Source organism: Ammospiza caudacuta, chromosome 8 (genome assembly GCF_027887145.1).
Source record: "Ammospiza caudacuta isolate bAmmCau1 chromosome 8, bAmmCau1.pri, whole genome shotgun sequence".
In the NCBI taxonomy this organism is placed as follows: Eukaryota; Metazoa; Chordata; class Aves; order Passeriformes; family Passerellidae; genus Ammospiza; species Ammospiza caudacuta.
In genome coordinates this window covers 32,616,251-32,641,517 of record NC_080600.1, presented here as the reverse complement: position 1 = coordinate 32,641,517, position 25,267 = coordinate 32,616,251, and the positions used below count along the sequence as shown (strand labels likewise).

Genomic DNA, 25,267 nt, shown 5'->3' with positions numbered 1-25,267 from the left:
CTGCCTGAGGAGCAGCCTAGTGCCTTTCAGAGGTCACCTCCTGGAGCCAGGAGTTCAGTTTGATTTGCACTTCTCTAGGGTGTATTTCTAGTGAGACACAGGGAAGAGTGGTCCTCGAGGGGTCGTGAGCCTCATCACAGCCTCTGGGGTTTGTGTGTTGTGAACAACTGACAGCAGGTGTCTCACCAAGATACTATTCTGATTCTCATAATCAAGGTCTTTAATACAGCTACTTTGCCTTCCTTAAATCACTGACCTTGGAATTTAAAGGCTGTGGTATGAATTTACAAACATTTTTAAGAAGTGGGCCACAGAATGGGTATGTAGTGCCCATAGGCATGTTCAAAACCAGTGGATTTCTATGGACAGCTAAGGAGGAGCAGGGAGAAAGGAAAAGGGAATTTCATGCCCTTTTCTGTGTTTTGCTAGTTGAGGAAAGCCAGTATGGCTGTGTAAAAATATTAGTAGTTGGGTTAAATGCAGTTTGAGAAAGAATAAGTTGTATAAATCTTTGTACTTCAAGACCTCTTGGTAAACCAGTTTTAATAAATGATTATTGGGTGGAAATTCCATGGGCAGGCAGAGTAGCCTGTCACAGGTCCTACTCAAAATGTGCATTTTTTTGCCTTAATTATACTGTTGTATAATATATGTTGTATAATATATGTTGTATAATTATACTGTTGTATACCGAACTTACAGGTCGGTACTACAGCTGTCCCACAGGTCTCACCAAGCTTGTAGTACCGACCTGTAAGTTCTTAATGCTTTGGTTCCCCAAGGTTTGTGTAGTAGAAAGGGCAAAGGTGTAATTATTTGTTTGCAAAATAATTCCAATTTCTGAGTGAGGTGGGAGTTTATTGCACTCTGGGCTCAAGTATGTCCTTTGTGGCAGCAGTGATCTGTCATCTTCACTGCTTTTGTAGAATTACTGATACAAACTCATTAGTTATGGTGTTAAACACATTAACTTTGTTCATATAACTGTATATAAACATATGTTACTTTCTTGACTGATGAGACTGAATCTGATCCAAGGTATATAATAAGAGATATGTTTTAAGAAAATGTAAACTTTGAATGAATGTGTCTTTTATCTGTTGAGAAACTGCATCCTTGATCACTCTGTGTGCTAACGAGTGGTTTGTTTTGTTGCATGGCCTGCTTTGCCGTGGAATTCCCAACAGAGAGTAAGTGTTTCCTACCCCTTCCTTCCTTCATTTGTTACATGTGGTATTTTAATACAACACATTTTAGACATGTCTTGCCTGATTTTTTTCCCAGAGCAATGTAGTCACTAAAATCATTCATTCATGAAACTCCAATAACAAAGTCATTCTGAAACTTAGACTGTAAACCCCCTTCCCCATTGAATATTTTTATTTTAAGAACTGCATTTCTTTTTATGACATTTGTTTTGTTTATAGGTCTTCAGCATGTTTCTGGAAACCCTGGTTGATTTCATCATCATTCATAAAGACGACTTGCAGGATTGGCTTTTTGTTCTCCTGACCCAGTTGCTAAAGAAAATGGGAGCAGATTTGTTGGGGTCTGTGCAGGCAAAGGTTCAAAAAGCTCTGGATGTCACCAGGTAGAGTACTCAGATGGCAAATGTTGCTGAGGTTTTTTGGGATTACAGGAGGGTGTGATTTTAAAAATCCAGCAGTGCTGTGTATTTTGAGGGCTCAATCTTGATGAATATCAGAATAAAGGAGAAAAAAAGTTATGTCACAGTGTTTCAAGTATTGAATTAAAAAGTCTCTCTTCTAAATAAATAACTTTAAAGCATAAATTTCAAAATATATAATGGATTAATTTTAGGGGTTTGTGGGGTGTATGCTCAGATATCAGGTTTTTTGATTGTCAGACACCCAAAAAAAAAATGCAGTATTCAGAATATGAATGGTGCTTTACCACAAAGTTCAGCATCTCTTTCATGTTGTTCAAACACAAATAACAGGTCAGGATAAGATCTTGAATACTAATGCAGTGCTCACACCAATTCTGTACCCCATGTCCTTTGCAAAGGATGTCCAGCCCAGGACACTATTACAGTAAAGTTGAACTCATTCTAGAAATAGGATAGTTAAAAAGAAAAGAAAAAGTAGTCATAATCTAGGAGAAAATAGTGCGGAAAAAAGAGAAGACAGATCAAAACCAGGTATGAATCCTGGACAAGGACAAGATAAACCAAGCTGCTTCTAGAGATAAGGGAACAAAGCAGAGTCTGAAATGAAATGGACAGGCATGCCAACAGAAGTGTACAGACAGTAGAGCAACAGTGTGCAAAGATGCTGATTTAGCAGTTTGCTCCAGTATTGTGTCAATAACTAGCTAATCCTTAAACTTAGAGGTTTTCTTATTGATGGTAAAGTTACCAAGAAGGAAAGTGTGTTGAAATCTGCAATGTAAGCTTTGAGGTATTAGTTAATTTCATTTATGTTGCATTACATATTTGCTTTTGTTTCCTTTGGACAGGGATTCTTTTCCATTTGATCAGCAATTTAACATTTTGATGAGGTTTATTGTAGATCAGACCCAGACACCAAACCTGAAGGTCAGTATCAAAAGCCATTTCACTAAAGCATCAATGTGCTTGTCTTAGCTTGTCATGTCAGACATGCCATGAAGCACAGAACTCATGAGAAGGCAATTATGGTATTATGGGCATGATATAGAAACTGAATTGGCAACATGGAGACACGTGCCAGGAATGCTTCCTCCCCACCATGTGATGCAAGTCTTGTCTTGTCAATCTGTAGTGGGATCTGTTCCTATGGAAAAAATGCATCTTTGCCAGCTCCTGAGCTTCACAAATCCCTTTGCATTTCTCAGGTCAAAGTTGCTATCCTGAAGTATATTGAGTCCTTGGCAAGACAGATGGATCCAACAGACTTTGTGAATTCCAGTGAGACAAGACTTGCTGTATCTAGAATTATAACTTGGACTACAGAACCAAAGAGCTCAGATGTGAGAAAGGTAAGCCAGGAGGATGAAGTAATTTAGTCATTATTGCTTTCAGGAAGGAGAAAAAAGACCAAACAAACCTGTCATAAAGGTAATGAAAAGTTCAGTGATCAGAATCAAGAAAGCCCTGATTTTATACACCTCACTGTCCAAACAAAACTGTCAATTCAGCCCACATGTCTTCATATATTTTTTATGAAATATGTCTTCGTATATTTTTTTACTTTAACTGACTTTAACTACTATTACCATACAAAAAGAGATCATGGTTTGAAAATGTGCTTTTTCTTGAGCATTCTGGAAATATCTTTAGGTTTGTGTTTTGTTTAGGTGAAGGCTTTGTAGACTGGAAGTTAGCACAACTTCAGTGTTATAATGTTGTTAAAAGAAAGTAAACAAATCAGTAAACTGCCAGGGGCTCTCAGCCCTTCTCTTTTAAGTGCTGTCTGTTTATCTCTACCTGGAAAAAACTGACACAATTAGGACAGGCCTGGGTAATAGTTACCTTGTTCTTTATCGTGCTCTCGATGCAAGTGTCAGGCAAGCTAAAATGGGACAGCTAGTGATACTCATCTCTCCCAAGAGAAAAGCAAGACTTAGTTTTATAGCTGGCATCTGTAACACAATTTAAAATTACCTTCTATTTCCAGTAGGAGTTAAAGGCTTTGAGATTAACTTGGATTTAAAAATCCCAGCCAAATTTTAATAATTCCAGAATTTAAAAAATGTATGAGAACTTTACATTATATGCACATAAAATGTTGTCTTAATACTAGAATAGCATGCAATTTTATAACTTTGGAAATAATAAAATTACTTTCATTTGACTCTGATGAAAAGATTGCTGGGTATCACATGTGCTGCCACACACCTGTGTGCAGCATTATCCAGCAGCTGAAGGAAGGCTTCAAAGAAGCTGTTTGGGCGTGTGCAGTTTGCTTGCTCACATACAGATGATTGGTTCTGGGGGAAAAAGGAATAACCTCTTTTCTGAAGACTTCCTGTAGGGATTATTCACAGCACTGTAACTGAAACTTGCTTCTGTAAGACAGTCTCCCTCAGGAAAAAAGGGATACTTTAAATTCTGGACTTACATCTGGAATATGGATTTGCATTTTAATATTTCCATGTCCAAAGTCAGAAAGAATTGATCAGGCAAAGCAGCTGTTTCTGTGTTACAGTTTAGGTGAATCTCAAGCAGTTTATTTGGCTGCTGGGCTGTCAGGGGAACTTGTAATTATTTTAAGTGGAAATATGCATTGAAAAGCAAAATCTCTTCATATTGCTCAGCAGGAGAAACATTCCACCGTTAGGGGTCATCATTGCCGCGTGCAAAGGGAAGCACAGAGTATCTGCTGCAGCTGGAAAATTGGGTGTTTGCTGTTCCCTGTGGGCTGTGGGGGACAGGTGCTCACTGTGTGGTGTCCATCCTTCAGTCTGTTCCAATGACTTGCACAGCTCTGGCAAAACTTGCAGCAAACTCAACTTGAGTAGTACTGGGGCAAGTGCCTGGGGGCTGGCAAGAGATTACTGAATCAAAATTGTTTTTATTAAACCTGCATGTGACTTGGATTTGCCTTTGGTGCCAGTAGTTTGCAAATAAATTATTACACAGTTAAGCTAATTTAGGCTACTAAAAACAAATGCACAGGTGATCTTTATTTCATCATATCGTTGCTGTACTATGATTTTATTAAGAACATAGTACAAAGCAGAGGCTTTAGAAGAAACAGTGCAGCTAAGGATTTATAAACAATCATTGGCCATTATCTCTGTCAGGACTGTAGTTAACAGACTTATAAATTTATTATGCAATAGCGAATTGGATTATCAAGAGCCAATCTAGGTAGGTGAAATGTTCTGAAGAACACAATTAAATATTGCCATGTTTTTTCCTGGCAATATAACTTGGGGATGGGGGGGAAGTGGTATTAGTACCTTTTTAGTATCAAGATGATTCATTTAAGCATCAGAAGATTCTGTCCTTGTGGAAGGTGTTATGGTGGCCTTCAAGATCTGTGGTTTTCTAAATGCAAAGCAGACCACGCCTTGCAAATACTGAGAATGGAGACAGCAGTGGAGATTACTGGGGAGAAAAATCAGTTTTGTCTTCAGGTGATTGAAGTGCCACAAGAAGTCTGTAAAAAGTGTAAAAATAGTTTTTCAATAGAATCTGGTGTTAAGACTGTCAGTGCAATGAGCTCAGCTCCTGCAGGTGACAAGAGTGCACAACATTTGTGGCATGGAGAGCTCCTGGGTGGTGCAATCCAGTGTCCAGCTGTGGCTGACTTGGTGGAGCAGTGATGCTGCTGCTCAGCTGCTTGTGGAGGCAGGAACTCTTTCCCCCAAGAAATGGAGTCCCACAGCCAATATCCTCTTCACCCAAGTCTGAGTTACTGAATTCTACCATAATGCCAGTAGTATCTGTGTGTGGTGGCCATACTGCTCTGCCTGGGGTTTACCTGTGAGCAGAGGCAGATAAAGCAAACTTCCTCCCACTGGTGATGTGTGTCAGTGAGGAAGGCATGTGGCTGCTGTGTGCACCTGGCAATTAGTCATGCAAATCTGATCCTGTAATAGCAATCAAGGCATCTGTTCAAGAACAGAACTGATTATATTTTCAGTCTATGCTGAGATTATCCTTTTGTTAGTGATAGTCTGTCCATTACTACTGTTTACTATGTGTGATGGTCATGGAGGTTCCAGCCACACAGGGTTAAGACACTGGGGAAAAACAGAACAAAAAATGTAGTTTAGCCCAAAAACCTTTTCAAACTGAATGCTACAGCTTTATTAATAATTTTGTGTTTTCTTGTGGCAGCACTTAAACACACTTAATGAGCACACTTAACCAATCTGACACAACTTGAACTACAGCTCATGTTTTGTAGCTAGTGAGATAAGAAAAAGTCAAAAGAAATGCTGATTTGCATAAAGCAGTTTATGGTCCTGTATGAAATGACATCTGTAGTGAAAACATAAGGTCTGTTATCACAAGGAGGACGTGATGTACTATGAGGAACATGCAATTGATACTAAAGTGTACATTGACAAAATGTTGTGATTCACTCTCAGGGCAGAAACCATTTAAACTGTTGACAGTAGCCATGAACTATGTGCAGTTAAAATTATTATCAAGCTTTAAGATTAAAATAAGGTGATCTGCAGTGTGTTATGAGTAAATATTTGTCTTGTTTTAAAGTACTTGTGGGTGTTTACCCTGCATTCAGCTTAAGGTTCACTTCCTGCAAGCAGTGCTGGAAGAAAGGTGAGGACATTTTCCTTCCAAGCTGAACAGCAGCCACAGGGCAGGAGCAGGTCCTGCAGTGCCATGTGGAGACCTGGATGGGATCTGCTTCCAGCATGAGGAGAGCACCTGTTGGTGATTCCTGCACATGCAGCCACCTCGTGGCTTTTTCCTCAAGCAGAGCTTATCAGTGGGCAGGGCACAGATCAGGATTTCAGATAACTGAGCTGTAATTCCAACTGCAGTAGCATCTAACCTTGTACCAGATTCTTGGCTTTCCTTTGCACTGATTTGTTTCCTGCTGTAGCAGGGTGTTAATTCTGATTTTCCTCTGAAAATTGTTTAAGAGTTGATTAAATAATTTTACAAAAGGCAGTTAATTACCACACAGAAAAGTAACACAATGGCAATGGCAGTACTGTGATGACTGGTCTGTGAGGACATTGTAAGTCAGTAACTTCACCATTCCATTAGTGATATTGCCAGAAAAGTTATGCAATCCTTACGTAGGTAAAGTGCTGATTGAATTTGGATGACAGGCATGGGCTCTGTGTGGGAAAATACTTTGATCCTGGAAAAGAGCCATCAGTTTGAGAATGGAAATTAACATGAGGCTTCTCATTTGACTTTGGCCAAAGCCTACAGAAACCTCGTGTCCAAGGCTTGTCTGAATGGAACCTTTTGTTTAACCTGAGTGCCCAGAATTTGTGGGTGTGGAATCAGCTGTGAGGGCATGCAGGATCTTAGGGTTTAGGAGGACTTTGTACAGGCTGAAGGGGAATGAGGCCTCCTGAGGTGAAGGGCCAATGACAATTCTTACCATCTTGTTAATCAGCCCAGCTCTGGTCTTAATGATAAATAACAAGATCTGTATTGCTTGATTGGTATTTGGACTGCTGATCTCAGGGCAGAAGAAATATTTTCCTTTGCTTCAAATATCCTGACTGGCTTCTCTGTTGATTAAACATTCCTATGGTGGTTTTATTTTACAAGCCTGAAGGCATTTTTACATGTTATGGGCAGCCTTTTGTCACGTGTACATCACGTTCTGCCTTCCACTTATGTAACTGGGAAAAGTTTTTCTTTCAACTGTCCCACTTGTCACTGCAAGCTGCCCTTGAGTACACTCAGTTGGATGGGTTTTGGTAAGAAAATCCAAGTTCATTGCACTGAATCAAAAAGCCCAAGAGAGTGCTTGTGTTGCTCTAATTTTCATGAAGATGAAGCCCTCCTGAGAGTACCTTGAGGAAGGCCCTCCTTGGAGTGCTACCACTGGTTTGCAGGTGAAGTCAACAGATATCCTAAGAAAATAAGTTTGGGGTCAGATTTTTTCACTAAAATTGATTGAGGAATAGTTTCTGAATTATGAAGAAGATGAGGAAGATTTCAGAGAGAAAACTGCAGGCCAAGAGGCACTTCACATGCTGAAGCAGTCAATGAAGGTGCATTTACTTCTTTAACTGGTAATCCTCAAGGTCATTTCTTCAGAAATATTGATATTGTAACTTTGATTAGCAAAACCTATCCATCCGTGAAGCCTAACTTGAGCAACTTTAGAGAAAATATTTCTGTGATATCTGTAGGAGGACCAGTGACAGGAAAGCAAACACTTTTAAGGGAAGAAAATTAGGCTGCTTTGCATGGTGATGCCATGAGACCTCTAAAATCTCTTGTAAGTTTTAATCATCCATCTAGCATGGGTCTGATTTCAGCTGCTGTGGGACAGATGTGTCAGAGCACCCTCAGAGCCTCTCAGTGAGCTGCAGTGGCGTTGCTTATTTGCACTGGTGTTGAGCAGTGAACCCTCAATGACACAGTGAACATGTTGGCCTGTACTGTTACAGTAGCAGGGGCAGAGGACATCTACAGAAATACTTTGGAATGGCAAATTATTTTAGTACTCTCCAGCCACAGGCCCTTACCTTTCTGGGTCAGAGGTTTCTCTAGCACTCTTGCAGTATTCCTGTACCAGACTTGTGCATCTCATGGATTCCACAATGAGCCAAGTTACCTTGGCTCCACCAGGCATTAGGATTTCATTTCAGGCTTATGAAATCTTAAATAGGACTATATCCATATTGCTGAGGTCAGCCTTTTAGCCAAAGAATATTTCAAAAAAAGTCAAAGTCAGTGTAAATGCCCAGAAGAACTTCTATCAGGCATTTAAAACATAGTCAGTGTTAGGAAAAATAGTGTAATGCATGAAGAAGGGCACCTGGTGGACTGTAGTGTTTACTTGATTTAAAGCTATTAGAACAAAAAGGATCTCTGTGTCCTAGCTGTGTTTCCAAAATAGTATCCCTCATTTTCTGTTTGTTTTGAATTTGATGCTGCAGAGCTATGAGAGCCCAAATGTTTTTGGTGTACGCAGTGTAAGGAAAATGGCTTTCACCCAATGTTAGTGGCCTCAAAATGGGGATTTGCCTGTTGGGAGCATGGTGCCAGGGTGGATTTCCTTAAACTGAAAGCAGTTTGAATACACATACTCTGCACTTACTCTGCTGGAAGAGCTAGTGCTGGTAATACAAGAGAAGAAATGGCTTCCCAGAATTTGTACAGTCATACATGTATCTGTGAACAATATGTTTGTTTGTGCCATTTATATAAGCACTCACACACCTACTCAGGTATAGGTGATGTTTCTATTTTGAAAATTAAGTCTAGAGGTGATGCTTACATGCTGCATTGCAGAGCTGTTTGCAGTGTGATGGGTAATTCTGCCATACTTCCTCTAGCATTTCAAAAATCCATGCAGATTAAAGTGCATGTTTTCATTACAAACCATATGATTTCAGTAGCTCTTCTTCTTAGTTTATATGTGGGAACTTCTGTCTGAGAATTCAGACTTCTATTGTGCCAAGTTTATAAGTTTCTTAGTTGTTAATGAAAGGTAATCTATGTTTCTAGTCCTGAAACCTGTTTTTGCATCAACTGCCATTTTATAATGAGCAAAGTTACTCAGGGTAACCTTCATCAAACTTGAGTTCTGGGGTCATGTTTGGTTCTCAAGAAATAATGAACATTTTTGCCATGGTCTTTTCTGTGCCCAGGTCACAAAACAACAGCACTCATGAGTCATAATTTGCTGTAGAACAGTAATCCAAACATGTGGTGGTTTGGTGGTGCATCTTTTTTGCTGTCACTTTTCTGAGATGCCTTTGACACTTGTAATGCAGCTATCTCTGACTTTGTGATCTATAAAGTATGTACTGTGTAAAACAGAACAGCAACATGGATTTAATCTGTTTCTCTATTTAAATCTGTTAAACAAATTCTTCCTTTTCAGGATGTGGGTATGAACAGCATATGCTAATACAAGTGTTTTGGGAAAACTGTGTGTTTAAAAACTTGTACTCAAGCTAACATGCTTGGGTTATATATAAACTGCTAAAGCCATTTATTGCTTCACATTGCCATGCCTGTGATGTGGATGTCCTTGCTCATCTGATTCTAGGCCTGGAAAAGGAACAAGCAGAAGGTTTGGTTTGGTAGATAGTTTGTTAGTTCAGTGCCAGCAAATGCTTAATTGTCTGCTGGAAACTATACTGAAATAACACTTGTTTAGAGCTTGCAAACTCTCAGTAGATGTGAATAACTCACTTAACACCAGCTACTCATTGGAGAATTGCAGCCATGTGCCAGTGTGTGCTAATGCAGCTGCCTAATGTGCAAGTGCTACCCCTTGATCTCAGTGGATCTCTATTTGATCTGCAGCTTAGTATAAATCAAAGTGACATGAGAGAGAGCTTCTCTGCTCCATTGTGCCTTAAATTATTAAAAACCACATTTTTCTTAGACTGGATGCTTATGCATTCAGAATGCAATTGTGTGCGATGCATTCAGAATATAATTGTGCTTGTCAAAAGAGAGTAGATGTTAGTGAGGGTCTTCCCCAGACTGATCACATGATAAAAAGCATTTATAGACAGTGTTGGTCCATCAGACTGATGTCCAGACTGGAGAGAGGAGTTTGCAAGTTTTTAACCATAACTTCCTCTGAACTGTGAGGGCAGGTGTGGGTAGATGCACCTATTGCCCCATTCCTGGCTGGCCAGATGCAAGTCCCATCCCAGTTCAGCACTGCCTAGGCTCTGCCCCTCAGCAGAAGTTTTCAGGTGGTTGTGGAGGCCACCAGGACGTTGCCAAAGCAATGCCTTGTACAAGAAATAAGGGATCATGTGTAAGCCTGAGAGCTGTGGCCAAATTTAATTTTGAATTTAATTTCAGCTGCCCTCTGCCAAAAGGAATGCTCTTTTGATGACACCAAATAATGCTTTTTTAATTAGTTTCTTTTACTTGAAATGAAGCAAGAAATTGATCCATATTCTTCCACAGAAAAATACCATGTGTATTGTTTAGGTGATTGAGTTGAAATAAATGTTTTCTTTGAATAATACCAACTTTCCTGTTTGTCAAACCCAGACGATGCATAGTTGGGTGGGTGAGGATTTGCCAGCTAGGACAACTACAGCCTCCTCAGGGCCTGGTGAAGGAAACTTGGAAGAGAAATGTAAACAGGTAGACTGAAAGCCTTGTGCACTAATCACACTAATTGTGTTTGCAGTCTCAACTCAACTGTCTAGCTGTGTAAAGAGACCTGGACTGGGAGCCTGAAAAAAGTGTGTTTGTCTCAAATATTTTTTGGCTTTGATGTGTTTTTCTGTTAACTCTATTGTTGCAATACCTGATAAAGCGTCAGGGTGCAAAGTCCCCTTCTTTTATGGGGCTGCCAGTGTTGGGAGCCCATCACCAACAGATGTTTGAGTAACTTGGAAACTGCCTTCATGTAGCTCAGGCAACTATCTGCTTGTTCTGCTTGGTCCACTGGAGCAGCAGCAGTCATAAGGCACTTCTATTAACCCTACGTCACTGACCACATTTCCTTTCTAAAATCAATGGATTTTTCCACTTAGCCTTGATCTGTTTGCTTAATAAACCCAAAAGATTTCCAAGACATTTTATTATAATTCAGCGAAGTTGAAAAAGTTACAGATTTTGATGAATCTGACTATCATCCACCATCGAGGTAAAAACAAAAACCAGATATTGCTGAAGCATTTGTGTCCCTTTAGCAGTTGACACTGTTGGACAGCAGGAATTGCAGTGACCAGAGTGTGAAACTTTGAGAGCTGCTACTGGCTTGTGGAACCTGATCTCTCACTGCATTGTGATAAGGAAAATAACAAAGTGACATAAGCAATCCTTTGCAAATGATTCAGAACCTGACACTGAGCCAGACCCCGTCTCTAGCACAGTCAGGCTCTGAAGTGACTGGAGTTTCTCCAGCTGAAGGCAGCAGTGAATGGCTTCATTAAGATTAGATAATCTGTAGGGTCTACGTTCTGTGTCACTGAAGGAGATGGATTAGTGTTCTGTACTAATGGTACAGGGGCACAAAGGCAAGGGAAAATTCAGATATGACTTTCTTCAGACTATATATCATCAAGCATGAATGTTGCATGGAGAATGTTTGCACATTGTGTACAGAAATAAGGGGTTTTTTATTGCTTGTTGTATTTATTTACTCTGACAGTAATCTAATGAAGCAAGACGTCCAGAAATTCAGAGATTATGAAAATGTCTCTTGTTTGTCACAAGCTGAAAATCCACAGATTTAAAATTCTTAGAAGCATTATCAGTAGAAGATGTCCTTTGATTAGGTAAAAATACTGCTAGATAAGTGGAACTTAGAGGATTAGCAAGTGTGTCCTGATCTAACTATTAAAACAGATGTGGAAATGCTGCTCCTGATGTTCTTCATTGCCAAAATAAAATTCCTTGTGTTAGAAGCATTTCAGGAGTGAAACTTGAAGCACTTTACAAATGTAATTTCAAGCTAGCTTCCAGCTTTTGAGGCCACTAAGTAGCACTGTTGGTACAGTGGTAGGGACTAAGACCTTTGTGTATTAAATAATAAGTAGGAAATTATGGGCACCCTTTCAAATAATGACTTTTGCCTGAAATAAACCTGAGAGGGCTGTTGGATGTCTGAGGACAATTTAGAAAGAGCACAGACAGGGTTTTACCCATGTAACTCCAGTGTTGTCTTTGAGACCTTTCCTGGAGCACCACTCTCACAATGTAGTAGTCCTTGGCTTTATTTCAAAAGGCTTAAACTATAGGTCTGTTTTCTTTGAGGCCACAGAAAATTGTGAGCATTGGGAGCTGCTGTTAAGCATGTCATTCAAAGCCCAGTGACTATTTACAGGTGACAGGAAAGCTGCTGAAGAGCACTGAGTATGCAGAATTCTGGCAGACACCCCTAAAGACAAACTGTATTTGTGAAATGAGGGAGGGCAGACACAGTTCTGTTGTTATTAAAGCCAAAACACAAAAGTGGAACAAAACTGTAGTGACCTCTGAGACCTGAAACTTCTCTCAGCTACTCCTGTAGGACAATGTCTGTGCTCTTAGTGTTTGTGGTGGAGCTTTGCTGAAGGTTTTTCTCAGATCTCTGAGATGCATCTCAAACATTTCTCTTGGGCAGCTCCTGACTTAGCAGTTGATAACTCCAGATTCTAATCTTTAGGCAATTCTCAATCTGCAAACCTCGTTGATCAATTTTTGTAGGGTTTGGTTTGGGGTTTTTTAGTTTTGTTGGTTTTTATTTAATCTCAGTGAATGTGAGATCTGCTTGTTCTGCCACAGAGGATCTGCATGTCCACTCCTAACTATCAAGGATATGCATGCTGTTCACTAGTGGGAATGTTCATTGGCATGGCTTGTCACTTTGCATTCAGTTCAACTTGCTGTTCCTTGTTCTCAGATCTCTTGTGTGCAGTCATATTTTTATTACAGAAAATACTGTGCTGATGAAAGCTTAAAAGTTCTTGGATCAAAATGGACAGAAATACACTTCCTTGTTGGATACCAGGCAGGCTTCATGGCAGAGTTGTCCAAAACTTCAGGTCAGAGGAGGGTAGACAATGGAGTTGAGAAAGGCACAGGGAAAACTATCTCCCCACTTCTTTCATCCTTAGATCTATAGAGTGGAGTGAATAATGACATGCTGTGTTTCTGTTCAAGTCAGTAAGAGTTTTGGCAGGAGAGGCATCATGATCCATCTGCTATGAAGTCTGAAGACCTGTTGTTTGCTGCAGTCCTTGGAAGCCTGTGGAGTGTTGTGGGCCTTGGTTCCTTTGTTGGCCATATGAGAAGGATGATACCAAACTTTCATGGATGGAAAACATTTTTCTATACAAAGCTGTGCTGGTTACTGCTGATGGCAGAAGAAACAGTATAGCTTGAATTGCAGTTTGCACACTGAAACGGTGGGGTGCTGTGATTCCCGTCCACTATGAAGGGTGCATGTGTACCCAAGTTCATCATCTGTGAAGAATTCCACTCCACAGGGAATTGCAGATTCAATTAATTATGGCAACTTTTTGAGCACATAACTTACTAAAAAATCCTTTAAAGTGATGAGAACAATGAATGTACATTTATCGCCACAGCAGTGAATTACATTTGTACCCTTTTCAAAGTTATTTTTCATTTTTAGGAGATTTTAGAAAGTTTCTGAAAGGGTCCAACCCAACTGTCTGCTCTTCCTAAGCATATGTGTATGCTTTTCCAAAACAAGAGCATGTGTAGCTTTGCTGCTTAACTTTGTGAGCCCAAGCCACTGCTTTGTGTGCAGATAGGTATTCTGGAAGTTGATGTGTCAATGGCTACACGCTCCTTGGAGCAGGTGCTGCTGCAGACTATCAGAGGACCTTCATCATAGCTTCTTTTTTTTTTTTTTTTTCTTTTTTTTCTTTTTTTTCTTTTTTTTCTTTTTATTGATGTTTGTTTTTTCAAGGTAGTCAGGGAAAAAGCCCACAGAATAGTGCATCTACACAGGTTGGATGCTGCTGGGGAAGTCCAGTTAGGAGCATGTGATGGTAATTACTTTTTCAGGTCTGCACACTGTGATTTATTCTGCTTCCATTCCCATTTGATTCCATTGTTTTAGTTCAGGATCTGCAGAGCAGTGTGTTTGCTAATGGACATGGGGAGATCCTGTTCTGGCAGGATTTCTCTGAGGCACATAAAGCAAACCCTGTCCAGTAAAATTAATGATAGAATTCTCAATTGTTTCAGTGGTACCTCAGTTTCACTTACTAAATTTAGGAAATGTGGTGGAGTTCAGCTGGTCCATGGTTGAGAGAATGGTGGTTGTCACCATCCTCATAAGTCTTCCACTTCAGATGGAGTCTTTTATTGTTGAAAAAGCCTGAGTGGTCAAGACTTAAAAGGAGAGGTGAATTATCTGTTTGATGAAACAAACTTGGGATCCCTAGGAAGAGAAGAGGTTGGGTGGGAAGAGAGCTCATCCCATTCACACATAAAATAAAAAGCACAGGAATGACAAATTGCAGTCCTAGAGTCTTCATATTTGTTTGAACTTCACATTTTATTTGTTTTCAGTAAATCTTTGCAGTAACTTGTTCGGTTGAAATATGTGCTGGACAGGACAATGGTAAGAGTTTCTCACTAGGCTGTGAATAGCTGTACACTTCACATCTGGGAAAACAATGATATAAATGGAGAAATATATTTAAACTTTAAGAACTAAAGCTAACTGTTGCTGTTAGTAATTTGTTATGATATATCACAAAGAACATTTCAAAGATTTGTCTGGTAGGGGAGTCTTCTTTTTGAGTGAAGCACACATCACTTACTATAAGGATCACTACCAAGAGAATGCATGCTCTTTTCAAAGAACAAAAACTGATGGTCTCTTTTTTCTTCTTCTTCTTTTCAGGCAGCACAAATAGTCCTGATTTCTCTCTTTGAATTGAACACTCCTGAGTTTACCATGTTACTTGGTGCCTTGCCAAAAACATTCCAGGATGGTGCTACCAAGCTCCTGCACAACCACCTCAAGAACTCCAGTAACACCAGTGTGGTGAGAGGCCCTTGTCCTTGCAAACAGCAGAGCCCCAAGGACAGCAGCTCATTGATAAGCTGTTGCAGATGTTCAGTTTTGAATTATCTGTAACTGTTGTCTTGAAGCAATATGACAACAGAGGCTTTTGTTTGATTTTTCTTTTAAAAGGAACCATTAAAATAAAAAACTCAGTTATTTTAAAATTTAATATAGTCCTAACCAGAAGAGATTAAAAAATTACTGAGAAGTGCATTAAAATTGGTGGGGTTTGTGCTTTCAAGTTGGTGGTGCTTTTGAAAGTCCTGCCAGTAATGACTTTTTGGCTAAAACAGATCCTGATACCACAGATTTTCTGGGCTTATGACTGTTATTGAGATCAATTTAATAACTGTTATACTGTCTGTTAAGGAGCCTGCGGGATCTTTAATATGACCTACAAGGTCACCTCACTCTCTGCCTATTACCTTATGTTTTGCTTTTATATGAAGCTCTTACATATTTTTATTTCACTGAAGGAATATATTAGTAGATTTAAATAGGAAATTTCTTTCCCTTTCCAGAGCAGCAAGGATTAGGGAATTTTTTGTCTTTTTAATGTGGAAATCTTGTGAACTTGCTGGAATTTGAACCCTCCTATCTTTGCACTTCCACAGGGCTAAATAGAATTTAGTGTAAGCTAGAACTGCAGCATTAGGCTTCCAGGCAAATGGTCTGGTTTGACTCTATGTGAAAAGTGTCAGAATTGAGAGCAATTTCTACTCATTTTGCTGTGGTATAAAAGATTGTGCAGGCCAGTGGAAAAATGCTAAGTTAGACTGCTTACTTATGCTCCTAACGAGCGTAATCAGAATGCTTTAGACAATGTGGAAAATAGCTGCGTAATTAGAATACTAAATTGTCAGGGTAATGATGAGCATATTTTGGAGCTTTGCAAATCTTGTTTGAGAAGCTGGATTGATTGACCATTTCTCTGACAATATTTGCAGGCCATACATGTTGTGTATTTAAATTGCAGGTACTGTGGGTTGTAGAGAAGCGCACATACACTTTCTTTATCCTCAGATAAAGGAAGGAGCATATTAATGACTACATGAGCCATGGCTGCAGATTTTTAGGTCAAAAGGCATAATCAAAACTGCACTAAGCTTGTCTAGAGCAAACAGAGGCACTGTTTGGACCTGTTGCTGTACCTGCCTGTGCATTGCAACACGTTTCTAATCCCTGTCTTCCTGCTTCTGTGTCAGGGTTCCCCCAGCAATACCCTTGGTCGGACTCCTTCCCGGCACTCCAGCAGCAGAACCAGCCCCTTAACTTCACCTACCAACTGCTCCCATGGTGGACTGTCTCCAAGGTAATGTGGCAGGCTAATTAAACCCCTTGCAAAATACTAAAGGATTTCAACACCAAGTGTGCGCTTGCAGAATATGACTCGCTTTGAAAGCAAAAACAAGACAATAAGTTTGCAGTAGATTTCTGCAAAGAAGCAGTGTTTGAACATGATAATAAGTGGCTGGTGATTGACTTCAATATGTTCCAGTCCTCATGCTGTCTGTGTAATCTTAATATCTTTTCTTATCATATTAGTTTTCTTTTGTGGCCTTCTTCAGAATTACATTTGTGGATAATGAAGGTAATATTAATTGGCAGCATTAGAAATAAGGTCTTGTTGAGATTGCCTATGTCACAAAGCCTGTGATGACTCTCAGAACAGGACTTTCAGATTGTGCCATTTTTTAGGTGTGGACCTATAATCAGTAATTCTTCTGGCTATATTACAGGGCTTGAGCTGCTGAGAGAAGTGCTGTATCTGCTGTCCCCTCTTATTCTTTGTGAGGATGGAGGACAAAGAGAGTTGGAGGCTGTGTTTCAGTGCTGAGTAGCTCCCACATAGCTCACCTGGCTCCTCAGCAGCAGAGCAGTGGCCTGGTCTTTTGAGCAGCAGGTCTATTCCAACCAGGTGTTCAGCTGAAGCTGCAGGTGCTACCCTAGAATATTTTCGTCCTGTCCAAAATCTTGTATTCAGCCAACATGGGCTCTTGGCTGCTGGGAATGTGGATGTTTTGCAGCATTAAAACTTAGAGCAGGGGAGATGACATTGTAGACAGTTTTGGAGGTAAGCCGCAAGCTGTTATCTGGACAAGCTCTAGTTCATGCTGGAAAAACTTAAATTCTGCTGTCCGTGTCTGCCTGTCCTCTTCATGGCAGGTTGTGGAAGAAGCATAAGGAACCATGTTAGGTGGGACTGCAGTTCATAGTGCAGTGTAGCAGTTTACATTGAAATCTGTTGATCTGCCCATGTTACTTGCAAAACTCTCTCTGAAGGGATGCTTAGACATGTGAGTTCCAGTGTGTCAGGAAAAGTACAGGCCTTTAGCATGTAAGGAATAATTACACTAATACCAGCAGCATAGGAATCATTGGTGTTTCCTGAGAAAATTTTGGGTATCTAAATACATCTTTGGACTTCTAAATCTGCTGTAATTCAAAACTAAACCAAGAGTTTGAAAGCCAAAGCCAAGTTGCCTATTATGAGTTTTTTCCACAAAGGTTTCATTAAGAAATTAAGTGGTAGAGTTTCAGGGGAACAGTTCCAACTATGTTGCTTCCTTTTTGACTAGCTTGAGCATTGTTGCCCTGCTGATTTCTGTCATGGGAAATTACTGACTGTGTCTCCCTGTGGTTACGTTGTGGTTTTGTTGGCCATGTTGGCATGTGGCACTTATTTTGTAATTCCACAACCTTTTACCATGCCTTTTGGGTTTTGCCATTGGGACACAATTGTTTATTGCCACTTCACTCACTGTTTTATATTTGTCTTTGCATTCTTCTCACCTCTTGATGTCAGGAGGCAAATATCAAAGTATTGATTAAAGCATCCAGTGTGCGTTGTTGCTGTTACTTTCTAACATTTTGGATTTAGAAACTAAAGGGTTTTTTCTATATGTGATTTGTTCACAAGGACTAGTTTGAGAGAGCATGTAATTCCAAAGCATTCTGCCATGGATGCAGTTGGCCAGCAATTTCCTTTAGAAAACAATCATTCCTTCAATTTTATAGAGTTCTTGCAGGTGTTTAATCAAAAATTTAGGTGTCTTTTTAAGAAATGTGCCCTGCTTCCTTGCTAGGTGTAGTTATTAAAGAGTGATGTTCAAAAGTTACTCTTCAGTGATAGGTGAAGGTGGAAGCTGCTGTGAAAGCCCTTTGAAATATTTGGAAGGGAGAAGCTGTACATTTTTGTGGTGAATGCCCTCTGAGCTGTAACAGTATCTACAGATTTTTGCCATTTGTAGAAAAGGTAGTGACAAATACTGCAAATCAGGGGCAGGAGCTTCTGAAGCTCTGCTGGGCTGCATCCTTCTTGAAAATGTCTTGAGTAGCACAGTTTGGGCATGGTCCTGACTTAAAGGGAGAATTTAGCTCTGGTTGTCCTTTCAGAGAAGAGGCTTTGAAAGATGTGCTGACGCGTTGTGGTAAGTAGGGTGTGCTGCAGCATTGCATTCTTTGGTATAGGTGTTTCAGTGTCATGTTTCCATTTCAAATGTTTGTTTGCTATTCAGCATTGGTGGGAAATGTCACTTTTCTCTCTACAAACTCAGAACATAAGCATGCCCAGGTCATTCTGATAGCAGTGTAAAGGATAAAGATTCCCAGTTTCTTTGTGTAGCTCTCCTCCAAAAGTAGTCTTGGCCTTTCATTTTAATGGGGCCTGCTGCCAAATGTTTCTAGTCAGGTTGTGCATTCCCATTGCTTCCTGGGATGCTCTGTGTGCAGGCCCTGCTTACTCTGTCCCTGCCCATGTCTTGTACAGGCAGCCTGAGTGTAGTCAGTGCAAGGATTATCTCCACTTCTTAATGCCAGCTCTGGTTTTGATGATTATGCTTTCCTTGCATTTTTTTCTTGGTTCACAGATTGGAGTCAAATGCAGAGCCATACATGTCTTTGGAGCTGGGATATGTGCAGAAAGGATGACTGGGTCCTGTAAAAATATGAAAATGCTGCTAAACATAGCTGCTCTCCCATATTACTGATGGTTTGTGGGCAATACCCTCAACCTTGCAATTAGTCAGCAAGGTTTCCTTTATACAGATTTACTGTATTATCTGTGTGTTCCAGGTGACTGATTTTTTGGGAGTTGTGTGTGTATTTATGTGTACATGTATTTGGGCTCTATGGATAGATTTTGAATGTTTTGGCTGAAGTGGACTCTGCGAACAGCTGATTTGCCTATCCAGATGATAACATCTGCTTAAGTATCCCCTGAAGTCTTCAGGAGGGTTGCATGCTTTTAGGGTCTTTGACAGAGTCCTTGCTCCTGCCTTCATTTACTCCTTCCAGTTCTGCTTCATGGTCACTATAACATATCCACTACATCTGTGAGTTACTTCTGCATCTGTATCTGCTTTTTTTTTCATTAACAGTTTTAGATTTTGGTGAGAGGAGTTATGGAAGAGAGATGTGCTTTCTGAAAAAGAAAACAGGGAAGGGCATTTGGGAATACTGAAAATAATAGGAAAAAACCACCAGACTTCAGACTGAAAGAGAAGAATGTTTCCTAGGTACAGCACAGATAAATGGCTTGGGTTTGTGTAGGACGGGGAAATGTTCTGAGATTTAATAAATGATGTTTAGTACAAAGTGGCAAACACTAGGTTGTGAAGTCCTTTGGTGTTAGAATACTGTTCTGAATGGTAAATTGACTTCTGCAAATTGAAATTTTACATTCAGGTTGGGAACTTCACATATTAGAATTTTGTAGGAGTAATTGAATGAATACATTTGGAATGAATTTCTGCCATTATTAGTAGCCCAGAAGCCTGTGCTTACTTTTGTTTATTGAAAGCAAATAAACAAAAATCACCCAAAATTAAAGAAAACAATTTAGTCTTTCAAAGATCTTTAGAGGAAATGCATCAGAATAAAAGGCTACAATTTTGTCTGGCTATGTCAGTTTACATATTTGTTATTTCACTGATAATAAAAAATACCATTAAAAACAAAATTTGATTGACACTTTCAGTATTAAGTTGAGCAAACAAAGACATGAAAACAGAATTAAAATAAGCCACTCACTTTATGCAATAAGAACAAGCCTGCATTGTTTGGTGGCCTGTGTTCAGGTAGGTGAGACCTGAGCTGTGAAACTTCTGATAAGCAGTCTGGAAGTCTGGAGTATTTCCTTGATGATACTGGCATGTAATAGCTGTGGGATTTGATTGCTGGTTAATGAGTGAAATTTTTGACACTGCTCTTCAGAGGAGTTTTTTAACTGGCTTTGCTGCTGTTTGCACTGGAGCAATTCTTGACTTGTTTGTCATTTCTCATGTGAAAGTATCTTTCACTTGCATATGTACAAATACAATATCCAAGACAATGTGCTGAAATGTAATAGAAACAAAGTAGTGTTGTGAATACTCCACCAGCTGAAGCATCTATTCTCATTGGAAGGTGATTTTGAAAATCCATGTACTGTAATAGGAAAAGGAGAAAAGCAGAGATTGGATAAATTGACACAGGAATGGATGTCTTGACCCAAAGGCACAGGGTCATGCAATAACTTAAAGGGGCCTGTGAAAGTTTAAGGAGCAATCTGAATCAACTCAGAGGCTGGTTTCACCCAGTCTTTCCACCTTTGTCTGCTGAGACCTGGGCCGGGTCCCCATTATACATTTACACTCCAGACTGACTTTTCACTTGCTGCATATTTGGGTTCAGTTTGAATCTGGTGAAACAGGATCAGATCTTAAGCCCTGCAAAAGTTTTCTGATTATATAGGGCCTGACTACAGGCTTTTATAGAGGCACCAGAAGACAAACTTTATAAGGTATCTTCAGGTGTCTAATAAAAAAATAAATTTCAATTTTTCTTTCTTCCAGGGAAATCCTGTTGCTTAGAAACACCTGCTTAGAGTTTGAATACACGTGTGGCCAGGGATTGCTTGCGTAGAACATTATAAATGGAGTTGTTTCTAGAGGCTATATCCATTTGTGAAATCTACTGGTTAGTACAAGCAGGGACTGGATTTTTTGTGAATCATATTATGTTAGGAATAAAAATGGAAGTGAATAATAAAGACCAAAACAAAGACTTGTGAGGCGCAATGGAGTATTCTTGTTTAATTTTGTTTCTATTAATTTTTTTCTCTCTCCAAGGCAGCATGACAGCACTAAGCCACTCAGATTATAGTTTCTTTTTTTTTTCCTCCCTCTCCTTTCTCTGTTTTTTCTCTCTTTTGTTTCTCCTCTGGTCACGGCAGTCGGCTCTGGGGTTGGAGTGCAGATGGGCTGTCGAAGCACCCCCCTCCCCTTTCTCAGCCTAACTCCATCCCCACTGCTCCTTCCCACAAGACTTTCAGACGCTCTTACTCTCCCAGGTAACAAGCTACCTGTTAAACCAACTTGTCTGAGGTGTCACAGTATTATTTACCTTTCACACCACAGGATTTGTTCAAATGTGGGACTTGCAGAGGCTTTGGTTGGAAGAGGAGCAGAGATGATGATTGCTTTCTAAGAGCAGGGGTGACAGGCAGCCACTTGCTCGCTGCTTGGGGAAGATGCAGCATGCTAGTGGGGATAAAATGAAGTGGATTTTTCCAGACTCTTTCACTCATTCCAGAAGATGGCAGGGGAGATGCTTCACAGTCAGTTTCCAATCAGAACACAGTTGCTGAGCACTTTTGGCAGGCACTGGTTGCATTACGATACCAGGGGCAGGATCTTTCAGTTTGGCTGCACCGTGCGTGTGGCACTAGAGGACCTTCAGATGGACACATACAGCTCAGGAGTGACTTCACATAGAACTTTTCTTGTATAATGTGTTTGTGGAACATCTTGGAAATTTATAGTGCTGAAATTAAAATTGTTCTTACCACAAGATTTTGAGTTTATCAATCACAATTTCAACCTCTATTCCTCCTCCTGTGCCCTCAAATGTTGTTCCAGTCTGCATACAGCTCTTGAATCAATGAAGTGGACTAAAGCTGTATGCTGGTTTTAAGAAAAAAAACCCCAACCTGAATACAAATTTAATTTGTCAGATATCTGTTAAATTCCTTGGATTCTTTAAAGTTTAAACCCTGACAACAAACCATCTGTAAATGTAGTTTCTCCTGACTTAGATATGTCTTACCTGATGAAGGACTATATAGTCTTTCCTTAAAGCCAAAGAAAAGACTTTAATTTTTCCTAATGAAAAACTAATGAAAAAAAAAGCAAAGAAATTTTTCTTTGAGGGCTCAAAGCTTGAGAACCTGTGACATCTGAGAGAGAAAGTAGAATGCAGTAGTAGGTAACTCTGTGAATGCCTGCAGAATTAAAAACTTCAAATGAATGTTCTGACTCTGCTAGGACACTGTGGAGATATCTATGGAGGGGATCCATATTAATTTTTGGAATAAAACTAGTTGAGAGTGTTTTTTCTGTCTTCTTTTATCTGACACCAGATAATAAGGTTTGGAATAATGTAACATATATTCCAGCCCAGAGCCTGAAAGTGCAAGGACATGAGTTACTGTGTACTGCTTGAAGACACTAAACTGTGGACTACTTACACATAGTTTGGATTGGAAACTGAATAACAATTATGGAAGTAAAATGTATTTCATGCCAGACTGGAAAACTACCAAATTGTATCTTTATAAGCTTACAGACAGCTGCATTGGTTTTGTGCAGCAGATGGAAAATAATGTTGTGACATCCCTAAACACTGCTCATCTCTACTCACTTCTTATTCATCCTGTGCCTTTCCTCTAGTTTTCTGCATGGGTCATAATTTTTTTTCCCTTTTGTGCCCTTTTTTTTCCTGAAAGGTGAGTGTAGTTCCATTTTGCTTTTATTCCCCCCATTGTGTTGTCTGTGAAGTATTCCAGTGCACATACTGTCAGTAGAGACGTGTGTTCACATTGTAGAATTTTCATTCATGTAGAGCACAGCCATAATGTGACCTCCTACACAGGCTTACTTCTATATATGAAATCACTGGATTCTTTAGATCTTTATTAAAATGTGGGTTTGTGCTTTGACAAATGCATCACATTGGTGGCTCTGAGACATTACCTTAGTCTCTTTGCACGGAAGAGTCTGTATTCTCATTGTTCTTTGGTGACAGTGTAGGGCAGAATTCATCCCTGAGGAAAGAAGTGATGACTTCAGCAGATTTATTGTCAGTATTATATTTGTGATTTTTTCTTGGTTTTTCTGCTATGGATTTAATTGTGTGACCTTTGGTAAGTCATGTCATCTCTTGGTGTGAGAACACAGGTACAGTCACATGTACACCTTTTCAAATGGGTGTTTCATTGCCCACTTCAAAGTTACATGAAAAACTCTTTAAGGTCTGTGAATTAAATGTGCTTGAGCTCAAAACGTATATTTTTGAGGTTGTATGAAACAAAGATTTTCCCATTCCTGACTGGTACTTCTAAAGAACCTAAAAACTGCCTTCCCTTCTGTCTGGAAAGCCATCACAGTGCATTACTGTTGTTCAGCTGTCTGAAAAGCCTTAAATACTTCAACTTCTGTAGGTTTATGAACAGCTTTTGTTTCCTGATCTTGGTCTGTTAAATGATTGCTCATTCTCCCTGGTCTGCCAGACACTGTTTGGGGAATTGTTCTTTGGTTTCTTTGCCAAAATACATGGTGCTGATGCTTGTGTGAGTGTAGTGCGAACACGTTGCTTGGGAGCCAGGGATTATGGCTATTTTCAGTGTGTTAATCCCAAAGGATTGCAGCCCATCTTATCCTCTGTCTGAAGTCCCCAAGTTTCTTCCAGAAAAAAAAAGCTGTGGTTCTAGATATTTAATAGATATTTAATATCCTGCTTTTGGTTCCATTGAAAATAACAGCTGTCTATGCAGAATTCAGAAGGGATTTTCTTGTTTGTTTGGGATTTTCCCCCACCCACCTCATAGGGAATCTTTCTTTTGTGGAAAAGGAACACAACTCAGTTCAGCCATCTGCCTCCAACCCTATCCTGTCATTCTTCCCAAAATGTTATGAAATAGTAATTCACCACTGTAGGGAGCCACTTCTTGCATTTATTGACAAACAACTTGATGTAAATGTCTGATTCAGTCTGTTTGCTTCTGGCTCTACTGAGATCTGAGACTGCCAGAAATTGTTGTCTTGCTGGATCTATTAATTTAGTGATTGTCATGCAAACTCAACTTCTCCTAGATAGAGCAAAGCCCTGCCAATAATGCTGTTTTATTTTCTCAAAGATTGTAGGAACTTCTCTTACTCCAGATCTTATAATATCATCTGCCCTTGCATGCAAGGCATTTTATCATGGGACCTAATTTTGGATAACTCCTCAAGGAATCCCAAAACTTTTGGCTCAGAAATTTCTGAGGAACTGATAAACTGCAAGAAGGTGTCAGGTTTAAGTGAGAGAATTCTCAAACTTAGGCCAACTACTAAAATGCTGTTTTTATCAAGGCACTGTGCAAGTGAGTTAAGTTTTAATACTTTATAAATTAAAATGGGCCATATTAGACTAAGGTTTATGTCCAGTTATGTTTTCCTTTCCATTTAAATCTGTCATAGTTTCATATATTGTTAAACTTAAATTTCACTGATTTCATTTCCGCCAGCTGTCACAACCATTTGAGTTCTTAGAGTGATTGAGACTATTTTCCTTTTTAAATTACACCACTGCCACACTGGGGATAGGGTTTTTTGGTTTGCAGAAGGTAGCATACTTACTGAGTGTAAGAAACAGTGGACCTGTTTTCCTTTCACTGACAGCAATGTGTTCTCCTTGTTTTAGCCCCATTTGAGGGGAAGCTCAGACCTGAACTCTGCTTTGATTCCATCCATGTTGTGTTACAAGTCACTGTTAGAAAGGGCACTCCAAACCATATGTCTCCAGCTTGTTTTTGTTGACAGTCAGAAGCGGATTCCAGTTTCATTTGTAACATTTCATATACGTTTGGTCTTTAGTATGCTGGATTATGACACGGAGAACCTAAACTCTGATGAAATCTACAGCTCTCTTCGTGGAGTCACAGAAGCGATTGAGAAATTTAGTTTCCGTAGTCAAGAGGACCTGAATGAGCCAATCAAACGTGATGGAAAGAAGGACTGTGACATTGTAAGTGTTCCGTTGTTTACTCTCCCCCAATAGACAAAATTTTAAAACATTGTGATCAAACCTGTCTGTGGATTGTTCGTGTACAAAATCCAGTT

General features: G+C 39.7%; 1 protein-coding gene across 1 annotated transcript in view; it reads left to right on the top strand.

Moving 5' to 3' along the window:
- CLASP1 (cytoplasmic linker associated protein 1) overlaps window positions 1–25,267 on the top strand; it is a 167,964-nt gene that overhangs the window by 124,177 nt on the left and 18,520 nt on the right. Inside the window, exons 27-32 of the mRNA XM_058809099.1 lie at window positions 1,428–1,591; window positions 2,479–2,557; window positions 2,836–2,979; window positions 14,961–15,104; window positions 16,331–16,437; window positions 25,022–25,172. Of these exons, the coding sequence (XP_058665082.1) occupies window positions 1,428–1,591; window positions 2,479–2,557; window positions 2,836–2,979; window positions 14,961–15,104; window positions 16,331–16,437; window positions 25,022–25,172 (789 nt within the window). The remainder of the gene's footprint in view (window positions 1–1,427; window positions 1,592–2,478; window positions 2,558–2,835; window positions 2,980–14,960; window positions 15,105–16,330; window positions 16,438–25,021; window positions 25,173–25,267) is intronic.